This window comes from Zeus faber, assembly GCF_960531495.2.
Source record: "Zeus faber genome assembly, chromosome: 12".
In the NCBI taxonomy this organism is placed as follows: Eukaryota; Metazoa; Chordata; class Actinopteri; order Zeiformes; family Zeidae; genus Zeus; species Zeus faber.
This window is the reverse complement of record NC_137196.1, coordinates 8,495,097-8,522,236: the sequence shown is the minus strand read 5'-3', so window position 1 is coordinate 8,522,236 and position 27,140 is coordinate 8,495,097. Positions and strand designations below refer to the sequence as shown.

General features: G+C 43.5%; 1 protein-coding gene across 1 annotated transcript in view; it reads left to right on the top strand.

Annotated features, from left to right (window-relative positions):
* LOC307237857 (CMP-N-acetylneuraminate-beta-1,4-galactoside alpha-2,3-sialyltransferase-like) overlaps positions 1-27,140 on the top strand; it is a 42,719-nt gene that overhangs the window by 4,524 nt on the left and 11,055 nt on the right. The window contains exons 2-9 of the mRNA XM_080010640.1: positions 479-626; positions 6,967-7,014; positions 9,011-9,053; positions 10,016-10,108; positions 15,215-15,309; positions 20,435-20,498; positions 20,584-20,679; positions 20,870-21,056. Coding sequence (XP_079866766.1) covers positions 518-626; positions 6,967-7,014; positions 9,011-9,053; positions 10,016-10,108; positions 15,215-15,309; positions 20,435-20,498; positions 20,584-20,679; positions 20,870-21,056 — 735 coding nt within the window. The 5' untranslated portion in view covers positions 479-517. The remainder of the gene's footprint in view (positions 1-478; positions 627-6,966; positions 7,015-9,010; positions 9,054-10,015; positions 10,109-15,214; positions 15,310-20,434; positions 20,499-20,583; positions 20,680-20,869; positions 21,057-27,140) is intronic.

The following is a 27,140-nucleotide window of genomic DNA, read 5'->3' as shown; positions in this document are numbered from 1 at the left end:
AGGCAGACAAACTGAAAAAACAAAACACTGACTGAGTTGTCTTATTTCACAGTTTGTGTGTTAGTAAGCCCATCAGAGACCCAAATGTATGTGCACAACAACTGAAAAAGTGAGTTTTGCATAATAAGCCCCCTGGAAGCCGCAAAACTCCTGAAATAAATGAACATAAATATTTTTGAAATGGTTTCCAATTGAACGTACTTTCTAGAGATCTTTCTATTTAACATGTCTTCATATCTAGTTTGTTTTAAACCTCAATTTATGATGATATATGATAATGGTTCACACAACACAAGTAATTATTTATTTGTGGACGGAGACATCTTTTTTTTTTTTTTTTTTTTTTTTTTTTTTTTTTTTTCCATTTTTTCATTAAGTAATATTTATTTTGGAAATGTATTTTTGCAATAAGAGGCAAATATGAGAATACCCACAAGCCATCACTCGTGTGCGTGTGTGTGTGTGTGTGTCATTGCAGGTGATGAGCCAGCTGGTGCCATGTGAATGACTGAAAACCATGAAGCCCACACACAAGCTGCTGTTCATCCTGTGCCCCATGCTGGTCCTGGGTTTCATCTACTACTCCTCTGGGAAGCTACACCTTCACGTCTGGGGCCAGAAGCCACGTAAGTAGCACTGTGCGCTCTCTCTAAATGCCACACCTCTTTTTATGTTGCCCCTCACCCTTTTTTTACATTTATTTTTCAAATTGGAGCCTGGAGCCTGCTCTTATTTACAGAATCAGTTTGAGGTCTTGTCAGTCTGTCTCGGCGGTCGCTTACCCTGTCGAGCCGTCAGTCATCCTGTTTCTTAGTCACTCTACCCCTTTCACAATTTCTTTTTTCTTTTTTTTTTTTTACTCACTCTTTCTTTATTTAATTCTTTTACTCACTGACTATCTGTTAGATAACATATATATACAGATAACACGTGAATGTGTGTGTGTGTGTGTGTGTGTGTGTGTGTGTGTGTGTGTGTGTGTGTGTGTGTGTGTGTGTGTGTGTGTGTGTGTGTGTGTGTGTGTGTGTGTGTGTGTGTCACTGGCGGATTGTTTTCGATTTGAAACCTCAAACATTTATGGATTGGATATTATGGGGTGCTCGTATATATACCACAGATGTGTGCATGGTGTGGAATACGATGGGAATATCTGGTGACAAGAGTTGATGGAGGTTGCCATCGAGCTGTTAAGGGCTCTCTCTACTGTAAATGTCTTCATCCTCCCAGCAGAGGGCGCCACAAGATTTAACTAGGATTCCGTATGAAGCATTTGCAACATTCCACAGTTCCCAGGGCATCAATCTTCTTCTGGCCTCCCTCTGGGGCTCCTGCCAGGAGAATAACTCTTGGCACCGTGACCACAACTGTCAATGTTTTGAACCACTCAGATGTTACACCAGGCCGTTAAAAAAAAGTCAGAGCACATCTTTTGAACACCTCGCCCCACAGCTTGGTTTACACAAAGTCTTGTACTCTGTGTGTCACCCCTTTTTTTGAGAGCTGTGACTCAGCTGTGTTTGTCCATGGAGACTCGCTGCCCCCTCTAGGTAATCTGAGCCCCAACCACCCTGATACACAAATTAAATGAAAAAAAAGATATGGGGGTCATAAAACGAAACTTAAGGTAACTCACACAATGAAGCCATTTTGTTAAATCTAATACATTTTCATTTACTGCTACACCCCTCTGCTGTGTTTGCACGGTGTCTCTAAATGTATTGGGATTTATAGTGTAATGCAATCAACACAGAACATCTGATGGATTACCACTTTAAGTCCATATAAATGTTTACATGTAAGTAGGTCCTAGCTATACCCATTCGACGCCACACATGCAGCGCCCGTGCCGCAGTATTGTACAATACAGACTGGTCAGAGAGCTGGTCTTTAGTCCGAATGGTTGGTTAAACAGGTAGGTCGTTAACTGAGGAGTACCTGTATCGATATATGATCGGTATTGATAAACATCCAGTTTTTACTAAATGAGGGTTTTTTTGCAACCGTACAGAGTAACGACTTGGACACTAAGTTATGTTTAAAAATTTTGTTTCATACATGTAGAAAACTAATAAAAATACATAGATCTAAAAGAAAAATACAGGTACAGAGCTGGTGTGCACCGCTGTCGAGAGGAGAAACAAAAAAAACAACTCTGCTCCAATTCTCTGAGTTAGGTTTACTTTTTCATTTTCCATACAAGTAAGAAATTATGTAAACAAAATAAATCGAAATCTTTCTCTATGAGATTATGTTATATACTGCTATATTATAATTACAATAATTGCATATTGAGTGGCAGGTATCTGCAGGGAGTGGAGGGTGTCTGAGCACCTGCCCCATGGTCCCCATTCTTATCAGGCGTGCTTTAAATTTTTTTTTTTAATTAATGGGTGTCGAGGTAGCAGATTGTCTGGGCATGATATACTCATGAGGAACTCCTCATGAACCTCAAACCTTGGCGCACCTGCAATGTGCGCACAGCAACTCTGCTGTGCTGCTCTGTTTGCCCAGAGCGGCAAAATGCCCAGAACCGGAGTTGGGGGGTCCATGTGCCTTTCCCTTTTTTTGAGCACCTGCCCCTCTCCAGTCACTGTACGGGGCTGTAGAGGGGAAGTGAGACACCAAGACCAGTGGTTACTCGACAGCTCCGAGCGCTCCTGATTCAGAACACGGTAAACTGCACTTACACTGTTTCAATTCTCTGATTTTTCATGGCGGATAAAAAAAAACAACAAATTCACCTGTCATCAATGTCAATCGCGATCGATGGAGTCAATAGCCGATTGCCGATGGATGATTTAATCGTAAAGCCTAGCGTCTATGTCTATAGAAAAACTAATAATAACAAGGTCATTTGTAGTACTGTTTATATAAATATCTTTAAACTATTTAATACCTTTTGCAATACAAAAAATCTACAGTTTCGAATGGATTTCTGGGGCTTGTGGTGTCGTCCACCTGACACAGGCGATTGTGTTATGGATTTCCACTTTATTTTGGAAATTCTGATTGAAACCAACCTGAATACCTGAACCTCAACTTGTATTGTAATTCAGGTATTGCAGGCTTCAGATTTATTTAATTTATGGAGTTAAGTCCAGGTTCTTAGTATTTTTGAGTTAAGTACTATCGATAAGTACAAATATGACTCTCGGTTTGATGTTTGGAGAAAGCAAAAAGGGCCTTGGATTATTTTGAGCTTCGGTTAACTTTTATTCAGGGTAAACCAGGGGTCAAGTGATAAAACCGTTATTTATAGTCATAGGATGGGTGCAGTATTAGGTTCACTCCTCCTGGAAGCGCTGTTCTCTAGCTCAGTTTGTGCTCCCACCTCCCTGCAGAAGGGCATAGCAAAGATGCTGCATTTATTTTTTCCACAAATCGGACACGACACTGGAGTGATTTTTGCCCTCTACACTTTTACGCGCTGCTCTGTGACACAGCCACCGGGGAGTGGGAAAAGGGCCGTTTTCGTGTTTTGGCTCCGATCCAAAACACAGCTCTTTCCCAGTCTGTCGCCAAGGCTGCTTGCACAGCTGCGCATCTCTTGAGCCGGCCTACCTTTAGTTTAATCTCCATCCGACAACATGTATGCTGGTTTCATGACGCACACGGGGGTGTGGGTGGGAGCGCGGGCAAATGCACTGTGGCCAGATGCGGAGATTTTAGAGGTTGGTGACCAGGGGAGAGCACAGCATGTGGAGTCTCCCCTAGTCAGCTAAGCCGTGCCGTTTCACCGAGAGGATCATCCACTGGATAATCTCTTTTCCTCACTCTTGACTTATTCTGCCAGAGACTCTATAGTCCACCCAGGGCCAAATGGTTCCCACTGAGACTCTGTGTGTCATTAAGATTATGTGCGGGCTGTGGTTCAGTACCACCTGGACCTCCCCGACAATGTTTTCATATCACGTGAATTTATTATCACCTGACAACTTCACCCCTTACCCTGTAACATGTGGAGTGATACTTGTTGCAGAGGAGTATTCAAGGAGGTGCTCAAGGGTTTGATTGGCCGTATAGTACAAATAAAGGAAGAACATGGAACCACCAGATAACGTGTCCCCAAACAACAACTGGAAGGTTTTACTGCACTCAATTTGCCCTTTTAATCAATATTCCATCTCAATGTATCCTTTTATTTAGTAAGTAGCTGTGCTATAAGCAGGATATAGTGCAGCCCTTACATATATATTTGTTTAACCCAGGGGTCTCCAACTACAGGCCCGGGGGCCACATCCGGCCTGCGAAGAAATTTAATGTGGCCCGCTACATGGTGATAAATTATTTCTAAATCTGGCCCACAAATATTTTTCTCAAATCACAATGCTTGATTTATCCACACAAATGTACTCAATGTTTTCAAAATATAAAACAGAATGAAATGGATCACAAGAGAGCTATTTCTAACAGGATTACGAGGCAATTCACTTATTTTCGGCAGAAAAAATAAAAAACATGCCAGTTTTCCCTTGAAGTTCAACACGGCCCCCCTGGAAGAAGACAACCTGGCCACAGGTCATTTGAGTTTGAGACCACTGGTTTAGTCCATTTCATCTGCATGTATGTCCCAAGATTCTCTGGCACAATGAGTGTCCATTCCACTCCAGGATCTAGTTTTAAGTCAGCATTTCCCAACCTTGGGGTTGCGATCAGTGTGTTTTATTGTAGATGTATTTAATTTGCTCCATTTCCCACTACTGCGTAGCAGATCACAGATTGCTTCTTGGGGCAAATGACCCGCTCTGAGCGCTGCCGCTCTCCAGCGCTCCAAGCAAGAAGTGCTGCTTTCAAGGCAAACTCAGAAAACTGTAATTCCTCTGTCGGCTACCACCACAGGTGCAACTTTGAGGGTAGCAACTAGCTCTCTGTTTTTTCACCATTCATGTGTTTGCATGGCATGGCATGGCACCCAGACAGAAGTTTGATTTAAAATTCATGCTAAAATATAATCAGATATACTTATTAAACAGATGGAATTAGATATAAAAGCCTGCCTATAATATACGCCTCTGCAGTTGAGGTAAATAAAGGCCCCCATCACTATTTGAGGAAGCACAGTATATATAATAAAATGTATATTTTTTTACAATAGGTAAATTTAAAGTTCATTTAAATGGACTAATACTGGACTCTTTGATGGACTCCCAAGATTGTGGTGTGGGGTGATTGGAGACTAAAGTGTTCTCACATGTAACTCTTCATTGTAATCCCCATCCGTCATTAGAAAAGTATCCAATAGCAATGAAATGTCAATATTTCAAATAGCTGGGGTGGAAAAATCAGAGAACCCATTTAAGTGATAAAGTGCCTATGCAAATACATTTAATCACATATAAAAAAATATGCTACATTTATTTGTAAAGGGCCTGCAGAACACTGACATACCGATTTATCAAACCATGTGCACCACTAAAGCTTTGAAAACCTGCCGTGACAGCGATGTGAGCGGCAGATTTCGCGCTAAGGTGTCCTTCATCCCCCGGTATTCGGCCCCCAGGGGCTCCTCAGCTGCACCTGGTGCTGGCCGCAAATTTCCAGCACCCGGTGGCCTCCTAGGTGTTTATGTCCTGGGGAATGCCCGTCAGTGATAAGCCTTGGCATCCTTCATCGGCGGTAGCATGGATCTCCCAAAATTGGAAAATCAAAATTGAGCCTGATGGACGCCGCTCGCACTTTTTATCCAGTCTATCATAAAATAATACACGCAAGGCTATTGTTTTCCCTTAATCAGAAATGGATCTAGACTATTCCACCTGTCCTCCGGTACTTTTTTTTTCTTTCTTTGACAAAGGCATGGAAAAGCTTAGTTTGAACCATTTCATTATATACATGTTTTTAAGTTCTTCAAGGGAGATTCCACCAAAGGTGCTTAGCAACAGAGTAGATAAAGAGAGATAAAGTCCTACAAACTACTTCTACAGCCAATGTAATAACGACCTCCTTATAGAAGTAGCCCATAAGTAATTTAGCCTGTAACCTCTTTTAACAAACCAAACGTAATTTGTGGTCAAGTCTGAATCAGTCGCAGTTATTCAGCTTCCTTGAAGAGGAACATCTGTTTCTTAAATATGTGTATGTAATTGGCCAAATGGGTCACGTACTTTTCTAAGCCGCTGCGTGTGTGGTCTCACTCCTTCAGCTCCTATCGTCTTGTCTTCTGTCTGTGCGTCCTCGTCCAGTTTGTCCTGGTTTCCTTTGTCCGGTTGATTTCACAGGGGTGTTATTTTTCTTTCCTCTCTTGTTATCGGCACACATTTCTTAATAGCTGCCCACGATGTTCTCTGTGTTAACCCCCCCCCCCCCTTTGTTTTCAGAGAGAGATGAAGAGCCTACAGTCATGGTCCAAACTAAAGGGCATAAAGTGCAAAGCACCCCAGGTAGAAGCCGCCCATTTCACGTTGGGTCATGGCCAAACTGTTGGGAACATGGTGGAACTGGGCTGCTTCGGTGCTCTCACGGAATACCGATCTCTACTAATCATAAAGGCCTTGTATTTATTTTATTTTTTGCCACTTTTATTTATTTTTCTTGCGATTCGTTTTTATTTATTTATTTATTTATTTTCTACAAGGACTGAGGAGCACTCATTAACCTTTTGGCTCATTTAGTCTTCCGTGGTGGCTTCAGATGTAATAACCACTACAGTGTAACAGGTGGAGACGGGGTTAGTTTTTCATCCTCATTGCCACCTCGCAATGGAGATCCAGTGCTTCGTGGTTATTAATTACGCCTACGGGTGACTAACACTACTAACATCCTTCTCTGCTTTCCTCCTCTCGTGCCATCACGTCATGTGACTTTCGGGTTTTGCAAACATTTATTTGATATTTTTTTCTTCCATTTCATTTTATTCTGTTTTTTTAATTTATTTTTAATTTTTTTTTTTTTTTTTTTGAGGTTCTCTCTCTCTCTTTCGGAGAAGGCTGACCCTCAGCAGCGCTAACCGACCCTCTTGTCTTCCAGAGTCCGAAACGGAGATTGCTCTCACCGTGGGACGAATAGTAGGCTCAGGTACAACCGCAACACAGCCCCCCTCTCAAGCCTCCACCCGTCCCGGTGCTTTCTCTGCCTTCCCAGAGCAAAAAAAAAACAAAACCGCAGAACTTCCTGAAACGCTGTGTATATGACAATGCAGATGTTTAAGTCATCTCCTAGAGAACCCTTTCAGCTCACACCCCCTTTATTTCAGGGGTTTACAGGTTTGATTATGTTGGCAGAGCAGCTGAAATGGAGTGTTTCTTTTCTTTTTTGGAAAGTATGTTCAGAGAGCTCCAGTGGCTTCGCATTGGATTTACACCGTCAATGAAAGTTGGCATTGGTCGCACTCATGCGTCAGTCTCGGCTGAGGGTAATTACTATTGGCTTGTTACTTCTCCCAACCTCACGCTCTGACAAATTTCCATTAGACCGCCTAACCTGTCCGAAATAGCGATCCTTTTAAATTACATAAGCACACTCTGTATATACATAGAAACGTTTGGAACTTCAGAGCTTTGTTCCCGGCGCTAGGCCGTATACAGCTGCGGCTCCATGTTCTGTGGTGAATTTCAGTTGCTTTGATCTTCAAAAGAAAGAAAATATATATTTTTTTTTTTCTGGCATATTTTTTGAATCGTATTTATTGCAAATTAGGACCAGCAAGAGATGAAACCATCTGTTCAGTCGTCCGCCTTCCACCGGTCGAGGTTTAGTATGATACAATAGCGCCCTCTGTTGTGTCATTCGGGCAATGCGCTTTACCCCCTCCCTCCCACACACCCCCCAGCCACCAACACACCCACCCACACACCCAGCCACTGCCATACAACGCACATCTGCAGGAGTTTCTGCGGTTTTCGTGGTTTCAGAGGCCAGACATTTGCACTTCTGGAAGGGTCTCGCTTTCCCCTGTTTCCCAATATTTCTCCCGGTCCCTTCCCTGCTCCGCTTCCCCTCCTCCTCCTCTTGGCTATCTCACGCTTATTAACTGAAACGCGTGCTCGTCGTTTCGCCTCATTTTTGGCTACCACGACAAAAAAAAAAGACATTTGCCGTCCTCCAGGGCCGCGCTCGGAGCCTTCTCCCCCACCACATAACCAACCCATTATGCTCTACCATCATCTTCTTCTTCTTTCTCGTTCCCTTCCAGCATTCCCTCTGAAGACAGCAAACCTAAACCACAGAAGAAACTCCAAAGCTACACCCTCTCCCCTTTCCTCTCTTCCGCCGCTTGTGTATTAACTGCCAAAACGAGCTCTGCGTGTTTTTTTTGTTTTTGTTTTTTGTTTATTTTTGTTTTGTTTTTTTGGGGCGGGGGTTTACGGACACACAATTGACACCAAAGTTTTGATCTAGACAACAAGGCTTTTTTTTTTTTTTTTTTGTTTTAACATTCGGTTGTAATAAAAAGAGTTCCCTTTTCACCTCAAATGTTTCCCTTTCATTTAAGGGGAAAAATAAAAACAAAACATAAAACAAAACGAACCCGTGCGCGTGTGTGCGTGTGTGTGCGTGTGTGTGCGTGCGTGCGTGTGCGTGCGTGCGTGTGCGTGCGTGTGTGTGTGTGTGTGTGTGCGTGCGTGTGTGTGCGCTTTCTTCCTCCACATGACCTGACCATAACTCTCCATCAAGCACCTATGGACCACGACCGCAGCCGTTCATAGGTGAACTCTAACCACGTTTTAACTTTCAATTATTTTTTTTTTACCAACAGATCATTTTGGCTGGCTTCTCCCTAACCTTTTGCTTGTTTGAATATTAATGCTCTTATAACTATATTTTATTAATTTATTTTTCATTTGATTTTTTTTTCTTTTCTACGCTTTTCTCATGCTATTTTTGTTTCTTCCTCAAAAAAAGGCTGCTCGCAACTATAGCTGGGCAGCTGATAGTTGACAAGTATTTAAGTTAAGTTGGTCAGACTGTGACTTGTTTATACTCACGCTGTCGCATCGATTCCTGTCCAGATGCTTTGGGGTCCGGCGTGATAATGGATGTTTCCCTCTCCTTTTTTTTGCCCTTTCTCCAGTGTACGACAAGCAGGGCTTTCTGCTCAACCTGGACACCAAGCTGTGAGTACATTTCTACTCCATTATTCTGCCCTCCACATCATTTATCGAGCAGTTGCTGTTAGTTTTATTATGAATTTAATTGTATACAATTTTTAATTTATTTAAATTTTATTGTTATTATATCTTTTCTTTAATTATTTTTATATGAATTTATTTGACTGACTTGGACTTGACACCGGGACAGAGTTCTCAAAATTGGGAGGATTTTTCTTCTTTTTTTTTTTTTTTTGGCCATTTGCTCGGAGTTAATCCTCCCCACAGATGTTATTTTGATCAATGGGGAAACATGTGCATGTAGGAACCTCTCCCCGCACCGTGCCCTCCCACTGTAAGCAAGCAATCATATACTTCATGGTGGTTTGTAAGCGCTGTGCTGAACCGTTTCTGACATGCCTGCAGTGCATTGTGGTCTTGTAATTACAGCATGCGTATTACAGCAGCCTATGGGTATGTATTTGAATTAGTCTTAAAAACCAACCTGAGCAACATAAGCCATGTGATTGGTGCTGATATAGATGTCCCCTATCGGACTCAGTAGCGGGATTTTCACAAATTAGTCCTGATTTATAAGTCACTCCCGGTTAGACGCTGGTTGGGTCCAGTCTGACAGTGGTAGTATAGCGTGTTATTCCTCTTGACCTCTTGGCACTGATGTTTCACCATTAAATGCAGGCTCCATTAGAAGCCCCATGCTCCTCGCCAGCTCTGACCCTGTAGAGCTGGCCTTGCGCCCCTCCTGTTTATTTGAACTGGATTCGCGGCATAAAGCAGATTATTAATGATCATGCAACGGGGGTTGGTTGTGGTCAAAGGACAGCTGGTGTGATTTAGACTTACCCACCCCCCAAAAAAAGACTGCCATGCTTATTTCTGGGGGCATAACATGCTATTGTGATTGATCGCTGGTTTTTTGTTTGGGTTGTTACTTAACCTGCTGTCTTTGGTTTGTCATTCATCTCCAGGCCGGCAGAGTTGGCCTACAAGTATGGCAATCTCAGTGAGGGGGCGTGCAAGCCGGGGTACGCAGCAGCCAAGATGACAAGTATCTATCCCAAGTGAGAACAGACCTCCCTTTTCTCTCTCTGCTTCCTTATCTCTGTTTGTTTGCAGCCCTCTGCAGTATTGTGTATTGTTTCGATGTTCAGGACTGGGGTCGGGCATGAACAGGTCTCAATGTCCCCATCTGTGCTTTAAAAGAAAAGATTGAAAGACTGACTGAAGGAGGGATTTGAACAATCTAACTAAGAATTTGGATGTTTTAATCAGGGAGCCCACAAACAAATCATTTAAATTGGTGATCAACAGTGCCTGTTGTCCTGTTATACCCTCCCTATAATGAGATGCACGATGACGCTGCTGAAGTCAACCGGACCCCAGAGGGGTATGAGTCAGAAGCAGAATTGTGGCCCTGCCTTCCCACGCAATACTCTTGTTTTTTTGTTTTTTTTGTGTCCCACGTTTTCCTCCCCGCGAAGGCACGAGAACTTGTCATTGGGTGCACCCGGTGCACAAAAGGATCTCTGTCACGAAAGGACAAGGTCTCCCGTCGCTCCCCGCTCATGTCCTAGGGGCTTTGGGGCCTTTTCTGATGAAGGACACCAAGCAACTTCCTGTTCAGACTGCCATGACTCATCACCAACTTCCTGTTCCTTGGCGCGCAGATTCCGCGGAATCCTCCACGGCTCTCCATGATGTCACTGGCTCGTTTGATCTGGCTGTGCCTCATCTCGCCACTCATCTCGGCTCAATCTATAGGACATTGTTCCATTAGCATTCCTGAAGCTAAAGCTAATAGACGGGCAATTTTCCACATTGCTCAACAATAGCCAGTGGCAATTCAGCACAATAGTTGACCTGTTTATGGAGCAAGGCCCCTTAGCATGAATCTGCCAGTCCACTTTCAACTGTTTACTCGAAGATGCCCGTTTGGCACGTCCAGTAAGGTAAAACATCTGTTGGCGTGAATACATTTTGGGTGGGAGAACAAAGAAAACACTCGGCTTACCTACAGAAGTATACAAGGTGGTACTTGGTAATATATCAAGCAGGGTGTTATTATTTATTATTTTGGGGAAGATAGATATGTTTCTCACTCTCCCCTTAACAACAAAGAATAGCTCTTAAAACACTATGGAGGAGGTGGCTTCAGCCAAGAAAACTTTATTTATTTACATTTATATAGAATATTGAATATAACAGACTATAGAATAGAATATACAGTATAAATTGTCAATGAGAAGAGAAGAAGAGAAGAATCTTTATTCGTCACACGGCCAATGATAAGTACTGCACCAGTTACGACAATTTAATTTAAATGTCAGAGTTATATTTGTAAAAAATGTATTTTAGACAAATTATATTGAGTAAACTCCAACCATTAACACTAGAACAGCTGTGTTTTTTTAATTATTATTATTTTTTTTAGTAATCAGCTAAAAGCAAGCCCATTCGCAGCTTCTCATGTCATTGTGTGGTCAAAGTTTTGACCAACTCTCAAAAGCCTCTGAATTTTATGTAACGTACTGCGTCTGTGACAGACATAACTGGTGCATTGCTGAACTTAGGCATTAAAGATATGACATGTAAAACCCTAGTTCAGATTTGAAATCAGATTCCACAGTTTTTTCTGCACAGGCCGTTGAAGACCAGGTGTATATGGGAAAAAATAGACTCAAACCTGGATTATAATAAGAAGCCAAAACGGCGTTTCAAACCCTATTTGTGATTTGTGAAACCTTTATTCTATTTGTGAAAACAAGAAAACGGTGGATTTCACTGTGTTCCTTCCTTATACTAACCGAACTAAACTAACAGAAATAAATCTAAAATAAAAACACAGGGGAACCGTAAGCATCATAACTGAATATATAAATAGGTTAATAAGACATTATAAATATGTTATCATAGGCCAGGCTTAAAATACAACACAAAATTTTATTGGAAAAAGTCTAGGGGGTCCATGCTCTGTTTCTGTATCCACTAAGGGGTCCTTGGGCTGGAAAAGATGGAAGACCCCTGACCCCTGTCAGTCAGTAGTTACTTCCATTATCTCTGCGTTCAGACACACAGACACGGCTCCAAACTATATTCAATGAGGTTCGTTACTAAACTGTAACGGGACTGTTCTCGGCGACATACTGGCCGCTCATCTGAGAGGCAACGTGTTAACAACCCCCCCTCCTCCATCCATCCTAACAACTTCCTCTAATCAGCCGTACGTGTTGGATCAAAGTTCTTGCATGACGCGGAGCCCCCGCTGGGAGCCCTCTAATTACTACCACCTTCACCCCAGGAGAACCGCGTGGTTCAATAAGCACAATTTATGGCTTAAAGGGACACCGTTTGTGTGCATGTCGGGGCTTTATGGGGGCTTTTTTAATTAAAAAAAATAATAATAAAAATTTGGGGTGCCCAATTGTAGTTCAACAGCATCTGATCTGTGTGAGTACTCAGCCCGTAGTGGAGGAGACGGCGCTGCAGTTGTGATTAATGTGAAAGTGCTTGGTCCCAGAGGCAAAATGTTATTTGTCTCTATATTGCATTGTTTGTTTAGGCTAATTGTTTCATTTTGCTGGATTTCTTTTGCTGTGTTTTGTGGCGTTTTGGATCCATCTTGTCTGGCTTGCACGGATACATGCCTGACTTGTTATCATTGGGTAAACCACAGTAATTAGCGGTCAAGCCAGCTCCAGTAATCCATTAGCCTCGGTATGAGCTGTGCTCTCATTTTTGTAATCACAATAAACATTATCTGCCGAAGAAGCTTAAAAAAAAGAAGAGAAAAAAAGGTGTTGTTTTACATTCATCATGAACACTAACATGGGCAAATTGTAAAAATAGGTGTAGCCCACAGCTCGGCTCCTTAACCTCTAATGATCTCCTCCCTCTGTGTTTGTCTTCTCCGTAAAGGCCCGGCCTGGCGGAATCCAATTTATTTTCAACACCTCCTCTCCCCTCTTTACCCACAACTGTTTGCGTTGGAGCTCTAAATCAAGTGTTAGCAGTGAACTTGAAGCGGCACGGTTATGAAAATACGGCCCTCGAGTTGAGAGATGGACCTCTGCAAAGGAAACGGATACAATGCCCTGAAGCCCACTGTCTGTTTGGGAGCCCTTGTTTTTTTTGTTTTTTTGTTTTTTTTCTTAACTTAACAACGCGCAGCCGGGATGTCTTGGGCTGTCCGTCTGGTGGTCGGGGGTTCTAGTCCGAACCCTCAATAAGTTACCCCCAGTCTGCAGGCTCAATGAATCTCTTGTTTGTTTTGGCAGGACAGAAGTCCTGAGTGTCTGTGCCTCTTGTCAGGTGAAGGGAGGAGAAGAGAAAGCCAGACCGCGGCTGTTTCTGCTCAGTTTCTTCTCCCTCTGCACTCCGTGCTTGCTTTGCACTCGGGGATTATGAGGACATCAAGAAGCAAACGGAAGGGCATTTCAATCCCATGGGCCATGTTTGGTCGTCTTTTCCAGCTTCTGTATTTCCATATTTTATTTTTATGGCCAAATGGTGTCACGAGACCCGTCCTAACCCCAACCTTCCCCACTTCGCGATAGTGCTGTCTCTTGGAAACTCAGCCACAGACTTGGGAGACAGGTGTGAGCCGGGCTGACCCTGACCCTGTCCCTGGTCCCCCAGCTGTCAAATGGGTCATAAAAACACACATCCATCGCCACGGCTCTGCTTCCAGAGGCAACACGTATGCAGGCACAACTGGGCGGAAGCGCCTATTGATTTTGGAGCTGTCCTTTAAAACCCTTTATCGAGCCAATTATGATTTTTCAGAATTTTTTTTCTTCCTTCCTCCTAAAATTTTGGCGGCCACCAACGTTCCATATTTCTTGTATTCATGTATTCCCATTTGTTAGCAGCTTCGAAAGTGTACTCTCTTCTCCAATTAGGAAACTTCTCCAAAGCCAGAAAAGAGCATGGACCCCCGGTGGTAATTAAACTGCATTCTGACGTCATTCTAATGTCACTGTGCGACTATAAAGACATGGAAGTCGTCTGCCATCGAAAGAAATTCCCTGAATGTTTTCCTGGCATACTGTATTTTCTCTCGCGCGCTCTTCGCTTCCTGTGCGCCTCGGTCTGTCTAGGATCATCTTTAATTTTCATCTGTCTCGCTGACATGCGTGCGGGCCAAACTTGTTTCTGGGAAGCTGGGGGGTGAGAGCACAAGTTAGATTAACAACAGTGGAACGAGCATCTCCATTTCCCACCCGGCAGCTTTAACCGTGCCGGGGATGTCAGTGATGTGCCCCCCCAGGGTCAACGCCTGGATGAGGGGAGGCCACGAGGGTCTGTCCCCCCAGGAGTGGTAAAAGTGTTTTCCATAAGCCTTGCTGCACCTCCTCGCTCATTCCTCTGATTCTAGTTTGGGACTGTTTCTCTGCTTTGGGTCGCAACATAAATATCCAAAAAAAAACGCCAAACTGTGGATGTATGTGTCCCAACGACACATCATCTTTCTGTTTCTCCTCAGAGTTTTAGACGCTGCATTTCCTTCTCTTCTGTGTGTGTGTGTGTGTGTGTGTGTGTGTGTGTGTGTGTGTGTGTGTGTGTGTGTGAGTGTGTGTGTGTGTGAGTGTGTGAGTGAGTGTGTGAGTGAGTGAGTGAGTGAGATTTGTTTACAAGTAACCTGTCCACGAGGGAGGGGGCGTGGCTTTGTTCTGTATCGACAAGCGTGATTGGTCAGAGGTGACACTTTCAGATCAGCTTTAGAGCGTCCAAACTGATTGGCTTCCCGTTGCAACTTGCCAAGTGCAGAAATGAACAGATCTGCAGACTTTTTTTATCAAAATTATCCACCCAGCACTAATTCAAATTGTGCTTGGAGGGAATTATTTTCACCGGACATTATGACCTAAGAGATTTAAACATGTTGGACTTCAACTGATTTTCTCCAGCAATTACCGGATAACAGAAACGCTGGATCCTGTGAGCATCAGGAGATTGTAGTTGATGCGTCTAAAACGGATCAACTTGTCCTGCCACTGAGTTTTGATGACCCACTCAAGCTACATGCATTTTGAATCACTCAGAGATTTTTTAATTGGGGAAATATGCAGCCTTAATGATGTTGTCAACAGGACCATAAATATTTGATGAAAGTCCATCTCATAAATGAATTCAAAAAACCTCTGTCTGTCTCTCTCCCCTTGACACAGGTTCATGAAGCCAGCGCCGATGTTCCTGGATCATAACTTTAAGCGGCTAGCGAAAGTCAGCTATTACTTGCCGCCGTTTGGTTTCAAAACACAAGGTAAGGACATCCTGGCTGGTGATAACTGGATCTACACAGACAGATCCGCGTTTTAAAGCTTTAATCCACTTGGCCTCGTGGCGCCACAGCAGGTTGCAGATCAATCATTGTCATTCTTGCCATCACAGTTACCTTTCCCCGTGTTTTTTTAATTATTTTTTTGATTGTGTACTGTGGAGCTGTGCAACTCCGAATCCTAAACTTTGCCCAATGTCAAGTACCTCTCCTACCTGATCGAGTCCTTTATCGTTGACAGCATTCCCTTTGCTGGTTAGTTTGGGGTCATTCCAACACAATGATTGACAGTAGGGCTGTACGATTACGGCTAAAATGATCATTAAGATTATTTGGCTCAATATTGTCATCACGATTATTTATCACAATTATTCATCCATTTCAAAGAAAACAATTATTTTATTGCACTTTGTAAATCAACAAAAAACTTCAAAATAGTAATGTATTTTATAAACCTATAAATAAACTCAACTGCAGGCCCACTGCAGGCTCCATGGAGCCTGCAGTGGGCTCCCGCTGGCGCAGGGATGGACGAAATATTTACTTTGCCACACATGGATAACTGTAGTCAGACGAAAAACAAGGGCAAATTGCACTCAGCTGCAAAACTTTATGGGCGTGTTTTCACTGGTTTATCATTAGCGCGATATCTTTTGTGAATCAGACGTCGAAAGCGCAGATAGGGGACAAATTTAGAAAAATACAAATAAATCATCCTTGGTCACAATCAATTAATTCTGGAGGGCAATATCGACAGCGCGATTAATGTACGATTAATTGTGCAGCCCTAATTGACATGCAGTCCACTGTTTTTTCCACCAACCAAGAGAAAAAAATCCAACGTGTTTCCCAGAAGCTGACGATCAAATTGGTTTTCTTGAACACCTCTAAGGGGTTTTATGTCTGGGGATATTGAATTTTTTTCCTTCAATTCTCCGATGGCCTCTCGTTGCCTGACATGGCACCAGTACCGCCACTGGTGTATCCCTGCCCTCAAAGTAAAGCGCTGTAATCTTTCAAAGCCCCTTTTAAAAAAAAAAAAAAATGTTTTGTTCTGGCCTGCCAAGATTATGCTTGGATAGAGGGAGGTGATGAAACCAAACGCAGAGTGACGGCTGCCAAGGCCCCACTCTTATCTTTAGGCGTCAGTTGGCTCCATTTGAACTACTTGTGGGGCTCTAGATGTAACTCCAAGGTCCTTCAGCAGACCCTTGCAAAACTTAATGCTCCTTAGATGTATATATAAAGTCCTAAAATATATTGATTGGACTGGGGTGTATATGGGACTTAGGGTGATTACAGTTTAAGGTTCCTCTTTGACACCGTTGTTACACTCTTCTCTTGTGATGCTGTGAAATAAAGGCAAATAGTTTAATAGGTCTTGCTTGAGTTGTCAAAATCATGGTGTTCAGTTTTGTTTTAGTGGTGGACAAAAGGAACATTTATTTTAAGTTATTTTATTCTATTTTTTGTCAAGTTTATTCAGCTTCCTTATTCCCGGAACAGCTTACACGTGATATGGCTTTGTTGCTAGACTGAGCTTATCTTGCGGCAGGGAAAGCCCTTGTCTCCCATGGCTGTGACTGTCACGTCGCCGGTCTCTGCACACACTGCTGGTGCTTGTTCTCTGACCTCACGCCAACCCCACCCCCCCTCCCCGACACCTCAAGTCTCCAGCCATGGGAGTTGGAAAGATAACGCAAAACACACCTCGACCGGCGTGCTCTATCACAAATTTTCCAATTTGCCAGTGAAGTGCATGTAAGGGTGCACTGAATGTTACCTTTTGTGCCCTGCGCGGCCAGTGCGGGCGCTACACCTGGTTTCTGTTTTCTCCACCGACTGCGACGTTGTCGGGGCGGGGGGGGTCCTCCTTTTAGTGGTACTCATGTGGAGAGATGATACGTGTGGATCTTGAATAGAAAGCCACAAAGGATTACAAATTGGTAACCCCCGTGGAACAACCGAGCGGAATCAAAGGACGTGTACTGTACATGCAAGGTTATTTTTAGTCTTGCTGTTGCCAAGCAGCGTCCAAGGTTCACCTCAGTTTAACAATAAATACATTTTAAAAAGAAAATAAAAATATTTAAAACAGAGACGGAACCCCCTCTGTTCCTGCAGCTGCTTGTCCCAGTTATCAGGGGTGTGACAGTACACCAAACTCGTTCTTGTAGGTTATTTTTACTCTATTGACCGAATTGCATCAGTCTTATTGGCCATGGGGACATTCTGCAGCATTCAATGCCAAATTCAGTACCCAGTGATAATCTTGATTCTCAATTAGTCAGAAATAAAATAAGATATTTGTAAATGTGTAAAGATTAAAGAGCAAATGTCGTCTGATTTTCTTTTTCTGAAAGTGATGTTATTAAAAGATAGGCAGAGTTTTTATTTGTTCATTCTTTATGTTCTGTTTTCAAATAAATATTTGACTATCTCTTAAAGCGAATTGGGGGGTATCTGCTGAACAAACATCACAGTGGAGGTATCGGTACCATATCAATGTCCACTCCAACACACTTTCCCTCACTTTAATGTTGTTTATATAACAGGAAACCATCATTCTAGATTAGATTCAACTAATTGTCATTGCACAGAGCAAGTGTAAGTACTGAGGCAACGAAATGCATTTCTCTGCATTTTACCTATCAAAGTAACTGACTACTCACTCAATAGCAGCAGGGGGCTGCCATACAGTGGCGCCCGAGGAGCAGTTAGGGGGTCAAGTGTCTTTTGCTCAAGGACACATTAGCACACTACCAGGAGGAGCCGGGGATTGAATCTGCAATCTTCCGATTACTTGACGACCCGCTCTACCTCCTGACCCACTGCCCCCTACCCAAACATCGGGAGCTTGAACTTGTTTGCGTTTGTCATGTTGATGAGACTTTGTTCCCAGTGCCCCATATTCTCCCGACACAATTGAGGGACACGTGTCTCTTCTTAACACATGGCAATCAACATCATTATTTAATAATTAACTGGGAACGTTAAAACCTTCCCGCCACGCCTAGATTTTCACTCTTGTTCACTGTAATGTATGAAAGCCTTTTTGTTAATCTGAGGGAACATAGAGTTGAGGGGAAATCTGGTGGACACCCCCCCTCCCAGGGATGTGCCAAAGTAGTTTTATTACAAACCTGATTTTAGGTGGAGCATTGGTCTTTGTCTGTGAGGAAGGCGCTTACAACCGCATTTAGCTCCCCAACTACTTGGCTTTGCTTTGCAGCTAAACTAAACGGGAAAACCAGAACGAATTCCGTCACGCAGTGTCTAGGTGGCGGGAGTCTGAAGTCTGAAGTCGCGCTCAAACAACACTCAAAACAAAAAAACTGTTTAGTTCGTCATTGTTTGGTCCGTAGAAAAGAGTCCCGTCCAAGTTTGGTCCGCCTGGTTTTCACAAGACCGCGGGGCTTGGCAGTGTATGTACGGCCCTCGAGCGATCAAGCCCTGAAACCCAGTCGAACACAAGCGGTACATCTAAAGAGGTTTTATTCACCCGTGCCGGCCGATAACCGTTTTCTCGTCATAGGCCTCTTTACATTGTTTAGGCGACACTCTGCCTAACAATGTGTCTTGTGCATACGCATCTTGTGACACCTCCAACCCTTCCTCCATATATCAACGCAAGAGTCCCCCCTCCCCCCAAAACGGTATATACCAGACTAACGTCTCAACCCCTCCAGCCTATTCATCTTCCGCTGCGCTCCGAGACATACTTGGCTGAAATGTTTACTCCCGAGTACTTATAACAATTAGCTTCCAAGTTGTCCCTCTGAAAGAGAAGCCAACCCCATTGTGATTCTTCACTTTTCACCCCCCCCCCCTGGATCCAGGTGTGGTCCCGGGGGCCACGTGTTTACTCTGCCCGGGGCGATGCTTGATGCCAGACATCGACACCACATCCAAACACTGGGCCGTTGCTCGCCTCTCTTCTCCTCTTCTCGTCAGGTTAATCATTAGAATCGTTCGGCACCGGCTGAACGGGACTGCAGTGCTTCTCACAAACCGCTCCAGAGAACCCCCCCCCCCCATCCCGAAACCCCTCTTTTATTTTTATTTTTTTCCATCTCGTTCGCTTTAAACTCCCATTTGAGGCGGTGCACTACACACAGATCTTAAACACTGAAAGTATGACTCCAGCGGAAAGCAGCGAGGAACATGGCAGGAATGCGCGCTATGACTAAACAGTCTCGGCCCACAATCGGAGGTGGGCTGGCCACTTGTGGAGACGAGCTCAGCATCGCCCGTCTTCCCCGGTAGAATGCGCTTGTTTGAAAATGGCATTCCTCCCTGAGTGGTTTTATGGAGTAGTCTGTACGCACCCCACACACACACACACACATACAAGCACGCACCATTCCAAATTTTTTTGCTGTCTGTTATTTTTTTCTTCTCTCGCAGATTTCATTCTGTTCAACAGCACAAGATGTTCTAGTTTTATTTTCACTGATGTATTCCACTGTGTCGCCGCCATCGCCCGGGGTTGACCGGTCACTCCTTATCAGAGATTGAGTAAATGGAGCGAGATGTTCTCCACTCCTCACCTTCCACAGACCACCTAGAATGCGCTGCCTTTATCGCCTGTGTTGAAGCACCGTGGCAGTTTGTTATGAAATGAATCAGTCTTCCGAAGTGGGAATACCACCACGTTGCCCCGTCGCTACCCCTGGGGCGGTTTGATCTGCGATTACGTGGATATTTATTGCCTCTTTCGGTGATTGCCAAGGAAATGTGTGCCATGCCTGCAATGTGACACTGATGTACTGCTCCACGGTAGATTAAAGATGTGGCGGCTGGAATTTTTTTATTTTATTATTGGAGTTACTTTTACCAGGACAGTTATGTCCTTAGCTAATTCAAAATGTGTTAAAAGGTTATTGTTTTTTCAGAAGTACTTCTCAAACAAGCTACCTAAATTGTATATATCTAAAAAGTCAGTACAATGTACATTGCCACGGGAGAGTTACAGTATAGAACTGTTGCTCTCTACTGTTTGTTTCTTCAGAACTTTGGAGGTGACAGATGCATAAGCCGGCATCTGTGGTAATTCATTGTATGTTATGGTTTTTCCTGCCCTTTTTAATTCGCTTTTCTCTCTCTACAGAGAGAATCATCGATATAATTTTAACTGCCACCAAAAACTATGGACTTGGCGAAGAACTGGACAGGTAAAAATGATTACCAAGACCAGATATTGTCCATGGTGTACATAAATGCCTTCAGTCTAATATTTCTATAATTTCTGCTTTTCAGTCTTACCTGTAAAAGATGCATCATTGTGGGTAATGGCGGCATCCTGGCCAACAAGTCTCTGGGCTCCCGCATAGACGACTACGACGTTGTAGTCAGGTGAGAAAATGTCTTCAGAGCAAGGAAATACATCAACCCATGCCGGAAGTTCCAAATAACTAAATGTTCTTCTTCTTCTGTTAAGGAGTTTTTGTGTCATTTTGGCATGGTATTCCATGCAGCTTTTACAGCTTTAAGTATCCTCCCTCCAGGTGTCTGACTCAGGGTTCCTCTGCTTCTGCACCGACAGGCTGAATGAAGCTCCAGTGAGCGGCTACGGCAAAGATGTTGGGACCAAAACTACCATGAGGATCACCTACCCAGAGGGGGCCATCCAGAAGCCCGAGCGCTATGAGAAGGACTCGCTGTTCGTCTTCTCTGCTTTCAAACCGCTGGATTTCAAGTGGCTCAGGCAGATGGTCTTCAAGGAGAAGCTGGTAAGTACAAGGGGGAAAGACGAATTTTCTGGACTTCTAATACTGAAAATCTTGGGTATTCCACTCCATCGCTGCTGCTGTTCGAGCTCATGTGAAACTCAAACAATCAGAAAATATATAATATAAGTAATACCTGTTTCAAAACTTTTCCTCATGTGGAGAAGCTTAGAAGTAAATCGGTCTGTTTGCGGTTCCCAATCCTTACAAAGTATGGGGCACATCCGACTCAAGACCTCCAGATGTTCAGAAAGGTCTTTATCCATTTCTAGAAGTGGATAAAGTTGGTGTCGGAGATTTGTTGGAACGCTGGGGTAATGTGTTTTTCTTAAAATCCAACCTTGAACCATCCAACCTTGAATCGCATTCTACACATTCTTCTCTTTGAAAATATGAGCCGCCTTTTTAATGAGGACCAAAGAGGCCGGCAGGTATGTGAATGGAGACTGTATGGTGAGGATGTTTTGCAAGGCTCGGAACGCCCAACGAAGAAATGCGAGGAAAACCTCTTGGCATCACTGTTGGTTCACGTTTTCATTTTGCTATTTTAGCACGCGCTTAACTGTTTACTTATACGTAAAGCCACCCCCATAGCAACATCTTGTATGCCCTTTTTGGTATATTGGCCTACTTGATAAAGTCCTTCTTTGGGAGGAAATAGTCTCTTCTGTACCCGCCACAGAAATTGCGATGACACCGTTGAGTGACGGGCTGTAAATTGGCCTCTTAATCGGCAGGTTTTGCTGACTTCCTAAATTGGTTTTCCCTTATCTCTTTCAAAGGACAAGAGGCAGCAGACTTTAAAAATCACTCCTGTGTCCTCCCACTGTCACTGGAGTGGAGGAGGGTGGAAATGCTCTCACAAGCACTTCTTTCTACTTAAACAGTGGCTAGTATCTCCATCACAGATTTTTACAAGCTATGAGCCCATTCAATTCAAGGACATTAAAGGGCACTGGGCCAAAGCTTGAATTAAAGAGCTGTAGTTGGAGAAGGCCTATTGTATGCAGAGGAATAAGAATCTCCCCCCCCCCCCTTCTTTGACTGATGCAGATTTCTCCGTCTAATGTGGAAGCCCTGGTCTGTGGAACCCACTCCGCTGTTAGGCCAGCTGTGTATTACTTTCAGGGGCCAGCAGGAACTTTTACAAGGTGACATTTGTCAAAATACTAAGACTCAGGAGAGAGGTAGGGTTGGGGGACACGGGCAGGGGGGAAATGAGGAGAATTAACTGAGAATCAAGGGTAAGGACAGAAGAATGTCAAGGCAAGAGAGGGAACAGACCTGACAATGGAGGAAAAACGGAAACACCGGGGTGATATAGGGGAACGCTCTGACAGTTAAGGGGAAAATCAAACAAGCAGTGGATGGTTAGGGTAGAGTAAATTGGAGGGAAATAGCTGGTCGGTTGCCTGACGGCCCCTGTCAGCCTTTTGATAGGGGCCAGATTTTTCTGGCTGTGTCAAATGGAGAGGACAGTGGAAACGGCCAGCCAGGATAATTGATATGACCCCTAGCGCCTGACTCAGCCCCCTTTGATCCGCTGGTGAAGGAAGAATGTTTCTCATGAGTTAAATCGGGGACCGGGGGTGGGTGCGGAGCAGGGGGAGAAAACATCCCTCCACCTCTTTAGCTCGGTGCCATGATGACGGTATGGTAGATCAAGAGACTGACAGATGGGCAGGAACCAGTGTTTCCCCCATTATAGTTTGATTACAAGTCTGTTCCTAGTTTTGTCCCAGGGCTCCAGCTGCCACTTTAAAGTCACGTTTAAACAGATAACCTGGTTCTAAACATTGGGGCTGGATTTTCTTTTTGTCGTTGTTCATGTATTTCAATTCCTGCCTCCATCTTTACACTGTAAATTATCGTTGCCAGCATGCCTAAAACTTGGCAGCCAGGTTAAGGATGAGGTATTGGGTAATACTGTGGCATTGGGTGTTTTCTATTCGTAAACAGGGCTTACTGTCTCAGCTATAATGGTTGCACTAGTTTGGCATTATCACCGCCTTCCATCCTGTCAATGGTACATAAAAAACCCTCTTGTGTTTTTTTTTTTTTTTTTAAGTCTGTTATTGAAACATTCAGTTTAGAGTTTATCGTGATCAAAGGAATGTCAGATATTCACGACTCAATGTCGGGTCATTAAAAATAGCACTGCAATAAAATTGTATTTATGTGTATTTATGAAACCGCTTAGCTAACAACGTCTGAGATTTTGCACTGCACAATGCCGCATACACTGAGTTTAATGAATCAAGCTGTAATTGAGCCTATGGTGGGAAATTTCAGTTGATTTTGCGTCTGTTTCTGTTTTACAAAAATAACCGTACGGAGCGATAGAAGACATGCTACTCTTATTGGGTTGCCTTTGAGACACACTGTACATGTAGTGGATGCAGCAAAGCTGGTGCATCTTGGTGGTAGCAGCTGTACAGAAAGCTTCTAGCCATTGGCTCTTGCCTCACTTGAATGTGACACGAGTGTGTATGTATGAAGTAGTAAGTGGATCGTGTTCCAAGTGCCTTTTTAAATGTTTGTCACTTGACAAATGAGGCCCATCATTGTTGTGAATTCCTGCTAATGAAAAATGATGCCAGAGGCTGTGTTCACTTCAGGGGAACACACACTCACTCAAGTACTTGGCCACCAGCTTCCTGTCCCGTTACACTTTTTAGATCTGTTTTGTGTTTTGAGCAGGTCAATTCAAAAATAAATTGAAATTTGATTTATGGAGTACATTTTGAAGACTACAATCGGTAGGTGCAGAAATTGTCTTCTCCGTCTGGTCTGGTTACCGTGGCGACATTTCATCTGTTTACAGCGGAAATAGGATGTTAAGGCACAGAGTCATCATCAAAGGAGCTTGTTAAACTTTTCTTAATCCGCGCTTTATTGTCAGCCGGCTTGTCGGAATAACACAGCCTTAGACTAATGCAGTGGCATAAGCCTGACGCACAAGAGACACCTATGCGTGTCTGTCCGTGAATACAAGTCTTTGTTATTGTGTCGTCATGCTTTCCTCTACTCTTTTCAATTATTGCAATTATTGCAGGAGAACTCCTGTCCACAGGTACGTACGTCAATAAAGGCTCGGTTGAACTTTGCAGAGACAATTGCCTTTTAGAAAAGGATGTGCTGCTTTCGGCGGCCCTGATGGCTAATCCTCACAGCACGGAAGCAAATTGAGGAGGAGGCTTACTGTAAATTTGAACGGTTGCCCTCCCCAACCTCTCCGGGGGCTTTGACATCTGTCGGTCCAGCATGAATATTCTTTGTGCAGCAGGCACATTTACAGGTGGGAGGAATGCAAGGCCCTTTATCAGACTTTATCTGCCAAAGGAGTCTCAATGAAAAGTCTTTTGTTTCTTTCAAACGTTCTTTGTAAATGTTCTGAGGCGACGTCTTGTTATGATACAGTCGCATGCGAATCTCGCAGCCCCGTCTTTGACGGCCCGACAACTTTCTGGATTAGCAGACAGCAGTGGTGCACTTTTGGATGGGTCAAGATTGGCAGGTGGAGTGTCCCGATCTGATGTTTGGTGTTTTTGTACACTTTCACAAACCCACACACAGACACACATCCTCCCACTCAATCCCCTCCGCTCTCACTCACACATGCAAACACGGTTCCCAACTTGGGCTCGGTCAGAACCAAGTGGAGACGTTCCAACTCGACCTTTGCTCCAGTCAGACCAAAGTCTTTGATGCTTGCAACTTACGCTTTTTAACAGGCACTTACAGTTTTGGCTATTGGAGGTTTGTACACATACCCATCATGGCAATCCCAAAACGTGAATAAATTGGCCGTTGCTGTTTTTGTCGAAAATGTCCAAAATCACTGAATGACTCGCACATCTAGATGTTCTTGGCGGTTAACATGTCACTCTGATAAGAAGGTCTGGCCACACACATGTAAACCTTTGGTTGATTGCCCAGTTTGAATCTGTTTACCAATGCGATCAAACATAATACTGGTCACTTTTGTGTGATTTTTGATTTGGCCATCATGCGTTGATTTGGCCATCGAATGCACACACATATACATGCACATGCACGCGCACACATCCACCTTTGTTTGTATATGTGGGGATCTTTTCAAACAGGGTCAGTGAAGGATATACAGCCGTTGGTAAACAACGGGGTCCGATGGTGGGGTGTCTGTGTTCTTTCCCTCCCGTTTGTTTACAAGGAGGTCTCGCTGCTCAGTGCAGGCCACACAGATATACAGCGGGAAGAAGAGCAATGCCTTTTGAACTGAAATACACCTGGGAACTCCCACTCGATGAAAGGAAAAGGATTATCAAAAGTTAAGATATTATTAAGTAAAATGTGGACTGGATTGTACTCTCGCAGTAATATCTGCAGAATTATGGATAAAGATGGTCTCTTTAAATACTGCAAATACAGATGTAATCAGTTTGAATGAAAGTAATTGTAGAGCCTACTCTTTATATCAAGGAACCTAGGAGGGGAAAAATTTAGTTTTATAAATGCTGTATAGTATAGTGTTAAGTATTGTGTGCTGTGTAGTGCTCTTCTGTGAGGTGTAGACTTTTTGTCAAAGCTTGGTGTGTGATATACATTATGTATCATCTTTGTTTCACCACTTGTCTACAGTGTGTTATGTGGATCTATAGGACACGTTTCACACACCGTACATCTCGTTTTCAGCCAAACATCTGTGTGGTAAATTCAAAGAAGCATGCATATGTGCATCCATAAACATTTACATACTTGTAAACATGCGTTAGAAACATGAACCAAGTGACAAACATGGGCTCCGGAAGTCACTGATTACGCTGAGTGTTGAGTTTCATTATGAGTCACCTCGCTAACTGTGATTAACACTATAGGCGGGTCTTCTTTTTGCAGTTATTCCTAGAGCAAGTCTGTCCAAAGTGTGGCCTGTGGGCCTAGTTCGGCCTGCTAAAGTCTATAATTTGCCTCGCCAGAGAATGGAGATAAAATAGGCTTGCAATAACAATAACTTTAAGATATTTGTTATTTTTCAAAAACTGTTCCTTGAAAACGTAAACGTTGTAACCTTGGGACACAGTTTCCCGATTTTCCTCACATTTGGTCATTGCTCACTGAAATCAAAGTTTAACATTACAAAATGTAATTCAAGCTCTCTGAAAAGTTTGAAGAACACTTAATCTCAGTACTCAAGTTTCAGTTTTGGCCATTCCAAGGAGAAAATTTGGACACCTCTGTCCTAGAGCAAAGTAACAAAGCCAGACCAAAGACATTGTCTTGCCCTAATTGGCCTGCTATAGCTTTCACCCAGACAGACACCATAGTTATCTGCAGTTGGTCCAGAACCTCTGGTGAGACAGTTTCCCTCAATGCCCATTGGCCCTGTTGCACGTTGAAGTCCTGTCCAGAGTCAGAATGTTGTGAAGCGTTTCCATTGTTTCCCTTTTTCCGTCATGGGAGTGTGAAGGCACAGGTTTCACACACCGGATAACCTCTGAGAGACCGGGAAAAGGGAGACTGCAGTGACCCCAACCAGGGCAGAGGTCATGGTATGGCTCAAGCAAAGCAAAAGCAAATTGGGGAATGTTTAAGATTCCTTTCTGAACAAAGGACATGTAGGCACCAAAGCACCCAGAAAAACTATTCCCTACAGTGAACCCCACTGATATTTCCAACTTTGGTAAATCTCTTCCCCGCTTCCCTCTTAGTGAAATGGTTCCTGCCCAGTGAAGCACTTATGTGGTGAGATGCTTTGACTTGTAAACTCTTAAGTCCAACATGTACACAGTCCTAATGACCACCAGACAACCTTAATTGTGATTGTTAGCGGTTCAGGGCTGCTGTTTTGTTTCCAAATTGCCTTAAAGTCTAGCTTCCGGAAGTCAGTCAGCCTCTTTGTGCTTCCCGTCAAGTCCACTACATAAACATCAAACACAACCACATCCTAGCAGTGATTCCTGGATGGAAGAAACCAGAGAGAGTCTAGGTGTATGACAGTCGAATATTGGAGAGGGAAAGTGCCCCTCTCAGACCCCACACACTGTAAATGGACATCCATCTAAACAAATCCACCACTTTCAACATCCAAAAAAATACCTGGCATTTCAG